Source organism: Ursus arctos, unplaced genomic scaffold (assembly GCF_023065955.2).
Source record: "Ursus arctos isolate Adak ecotype North America unplaced genomic scaffold, UrsArc2.0 scaffold_93, whole genome shotgun sequence".
Lineage (NCBI taxonomy): Eukaryota > Metazoa > Chordata > Mammalia > Carnivora > Ursidae > Ursus > Ursus arctos.
In genome coordinates, this window is record NW_026623115.1 from 114,011 (window position 1) to 117,921 (window position 3,911).

The 3,911-nt window shown below is 69.2% G+C and overlaps 1 protein-coding gene across 1 annotated transcript; it reads right to left on the bottom strand.

The window, feature by feature from the left end:
• Positions 1–1,602: 1,602 nt before the first annotated feature.
• On the bottom strand, positions 1,603–3,029 carry LOC113267172 (transmembrane protein 121). Its single transcript, XM_026515136.4, has one exon. The coding sequence runs from the start codon at positions 2,877–2,879 to the stop codon at positions 1,923–1,925; it is 957 nt and encodes a 318-aa protein (XP_026370921.1). The 5' UTR covers positions 2,880–3,029; the 3' UTR covers positions 1,603–1,922.
• Between the last annotated feature and the right edge of the window lie 882 nt (positions 3,030–3,911).

Below are 3,911 nucleotides of genomic sequence, written 5' to 3' on the forward strand. Positions count from 1 at the left end.
GAGGCAGAGATGGGAGGCAGTGACCAGTGCTGAGGGTTTACTTGGGAGTCTGACCAGTTCTCACTTCTGACACTGGACGCGGGGGCCTCACAGCAAAGCTGACCCCCCAAAATGTTCCCCAACCCAAGGGCCAGCAGGGGCTCCTCTGAGAACAGGCTTCCAGGGTAAGAGTCAAAACAGGCCACGGGGAGAGGGTGGCAGGAGCCTAGACTTGTCAGCCCCCCACGCACCCCTCACAGCATCCCTGTTTCCACAGACTCACCAAGGACACACCACAGAGACCGGAGGGGACAGGATGGGCAACACTGAAGCTCACCCACTGCCCCCACCCCAGACCACACACTCCCAAGACTGCACCCACACCCTGCCCCACTACCCCCTGCCCCACTCGCAGGCTGGACCCCTTGCAGCCCCTCACGCTCTCCGGGCCTCGCCTGTGGCCTTTGCCGGGCAACTCCCCACTAGCACCTCCTCTGCACCACCTCCTCCTCCCCCTTCCCTCCCCCCCTCTACTTGCCAACACAGGAGGACAGAGCACCCCTGCTCCACAGCTGGGCTCCCCAGGCTCAGAGAGACACTGCCGAGGTTGTGGTCAGAGCGCGGGGCCGAGCGGTCACGTTGGAAGACAAGAGCAGTGTTGTAGCCGTGAGTAGTCCCTGCGTATCTGAGGACAGGGACTGTCCTCAAGCTGGGGGAGGCCAGACATTAGGGGAGCGGGGACCCACACCCTGCCAAGGGGGCCCAGCGACCAGCCAGCCAAGCCCTGACCAGCGGCTGGCGGAAGGGAGCTCGGACAGGACCCTGCTCTGCGCCCACTCCTCTGAACCCTTCTGGGAGCTGTGGGTTCTAGACACAGTCAGGCAACGGGGTGGTGGGCGTTGTCCCCCAGCAGGGACGCGAATGCATGAGCGCAGGCCTAGCCTCACGGTGCCATCAGCCAGGAATCTCACAAGGCGTCCTCAAACAGCCACGTCGACAGCCTGCTAACCCTGAGGCAAAGAGCCCCTTCCCCAAACGCTATGGAGACTGTCCCTGGCCGGGTGGGTGCCCAGGGCCACATCACAAGGGCTTGGTGCCAGGCAGAGGCAGGTCAGACAGCCTGAGGCGTCCCCTCTGCCCCACCAGGGCACCAAGCTACTGGGGCCACGCTGCTGTGGGCTCCATGGGTATCTGTCCCCACCAGGCCCAGGTGAGGTGGGGCCAGGCTCCGTGCTCCTGGCCTCAGCCTACGAGGTCCACCTGGGAGCAAAGCCGGCACCTGGTCCCACACCGCGCCCCCCCCCATCCCACCTCCACCTCCCACCCCACCTCCCACCCCTGACGCTGAGGAGAGAACCCGGGGCTCGGGTCAATTCTGGCCCTCAGGTGTGCACGCGCTTACGTGGTTAAGATACCCCAGGAAGCCCAGAGTCCGCGTTCTGGCACCTGTGCGGGTGGGGACGGTGAACTGGGACAGGGTCTCTGTGACAGCGCAGCAATGGTCGCGCAGCCAGGAGCTGGCCCAGACCCCTCGCCGCTGCCGCCCCCCCCCCCACGTCCCCCTCCCACCCAGTCCGGCTGTCAGAAACAGGCTCAGGAAACACGCAGGGCACGGCGGCTTTGGATACAAAACTGTAAACACGAGTCTTTAAAATGAGAGGCCTCCTTGGCCCCAAACTCTGAGCCAGAGGCCCCCACCAAGGGACCCCGAGGGACGGGACCTCCGCCCGCTCTGTTCTCCCTTCCCCCCACCAGGCCCCCACAGGAGGGGTGCGCCCAGGCCAAGCACACACGGGCCCACGCACTGGGGCGGCCGCGCGCTGGGGGAGCGGGGCTGCGAGTCCACGGTCCGAGGGATTCCTGAGATGAAGAAGTGGCCGCGGCCCCCGGGCCCTGTGGGGAGCCCGCCCCCACTCCATCCCATGCAAGCCTCGCGGGCACTGTCACGTGCCCAGGGCGTCACGCGTGGGCGAGGGCCCGTGGGGGCGGCCGGGCGGGCAGTGCAGCGGCGGGGGCGGTGGCACGGAGTTGCGCTGCGGGGGCGGCGGCTGCAGCTCCAGCGCCAGCGCAGGCGGCGGGAAGTCGCGCACCTGGCGGCGGTACTCGAGGAACGTGCAGGCCTTGGTGGCCAGCGCCACCACGTTCTTGCCCACGAAGATGGCCGAGACGCGGCTGTCGCGGAAGAGCGCCATGTTGGCGGCCCGCGCCAGCACAGCCACCACGTTGACGGTGGCGAGGCTGAGCACGGGGTAGAGCATCATCTTCTGCGGCGCGATGTGCTCGCCCTGCATGCTGACCTCGCTGAGCGCCACGCACGGCAGCACCAGCAGCAGCATGTAGCAGTAGAAGAAAGTGAGGCCCTCGGCCCACAGCGGCAGCCCGGTGCGCGGCGGCTCCCACAGATTGGCCTGCATGTCCAGCAGGTCCAGGAGGTCCAGCGCCACCCAGAAGAGGCGGCCGCGCAGGTCCTCGCGCTTGCGGAACGTGCGCACGTACTCCATGCGGTCGAGCGCCACGAGCAGCAGGAAGAGCCCGGGCACGCACACCGACAGCAGCAACGTCAGCGCCTTGCGCGCCACCGGGTCGGCCGCGCCTCGCCGAGCCGCCTTGTAGTTCTGGAAAATGAAGTAGAGTTTGATCTCCAGCACGAAGATGTAGAGGAACCAAAGGATCATGGCGTAGCCGCGTTTGGCGGTGCGCACCTCGGCGCCCACCCACACGGCCACGTAGCGCAGCACCAGCAGGAAGCACACGTCGCCCACCAGCACGATGATGCACACACCGATCTTGCGCGGGCCCTGGTTCTGCTCCACCAGGTACGCGTCCATGACCGCCATGCTGCCCATGATCACCAGCGTGGTCAGGCACACGTGGCGCCGGTCCGGGGGCGGCAGCACCATGGTCGGCCGCCGGGACCCCGGCCTGGGCTCACCTGGCCCCCACGCGAGGCGGGACGAGGCCCTGCGGCGGCGGCGCTCAGCCCGCGGGCATGGCGCGACGTGGCCTGTCCAGCCGCTCTGAGGGCGCCACTGCTGCCGACTGCCGAGCTCGGAACCTGGGGAGACCAGAGGGGACAGTAAGGACGCAGTGCGGGGGCAGCCTCCGCCCTCCCGGGCCCCCGCTACGTGCTTCCTGCGCGGGGCGCTGTCCCCTCGGCGGGCGCCCGGGGCCTCTGTGGCACGCACGCGCCGAAGCGCGCGGGGGACCGGGAGCGGGAGGGGGAGCAGGGCCTCCAGGGGGCGCTGCAGCCCCACCTGAGACCCGAGACCTGGTTCCCGCGCCGCCAGGAAGGAAATGGAACGGAAGTGGTTTCTCGCCGCCGCGCGCGTCCCGGGGCCCCGGTGGTTTGTCCCTGCTGGGCCCACGCCGCCGGCCCTCCGGCGTCCTTTCCCCCTCCCCGGGCGCCTTGCTTAAGCGGGGAGTCGGGCCCGCGGCCTCCGCTCTGCGCGCTCGCTCGGGGAGCGCCGGAGGCCCGCGGAGGCCCAGGCCCCATCCCCGGCGCGGCGGCCGCGCTCCCGGCATGTTTTCTGGTCCAGGACTGAGGACCCTCTCTCACAAGCCTCCCTACCCCAGCCTTGCATCTCTTCTCCCTGCCTCGGCCGACTCAGTGTCCCCTACTCACCCGTCCACCCACCCCAGGCCGTGTGGACCATTCCCAGCCCCGCTCCCACCAGGGCCCCCCCCCCCCCCCCGGCCTACAGAGGCTCGCGTCCCAGCAGCGTCTCCCGCCAGGTGCACGGCCCCGCCTGCGCGCCCGCGCACCCACACTGCCCTGCTACTGTGAAGGGGTGGACCCTGGCCACTCCCCCCCCCCCCCCGCCCCGCACCTTTGGGGCCATCTCAGGAAGCCCGCCCTCCACTGTCGCCCACCCGGACCTTCTCTGGGCTCTGCAGCCCCCTGCACCTCTCCCAGCCTTGGCACAGACTGTTGT

Excerpts from the sequence above, each read along its gene's own strand:
- LOC113267172 (XM_026515136.4), bottom strand. The coding sequence starts at position 2,879 with ATGGTGCTGCCGCCCCCGGACCGGCGCCACGTGTGCCTGACCACGCTG.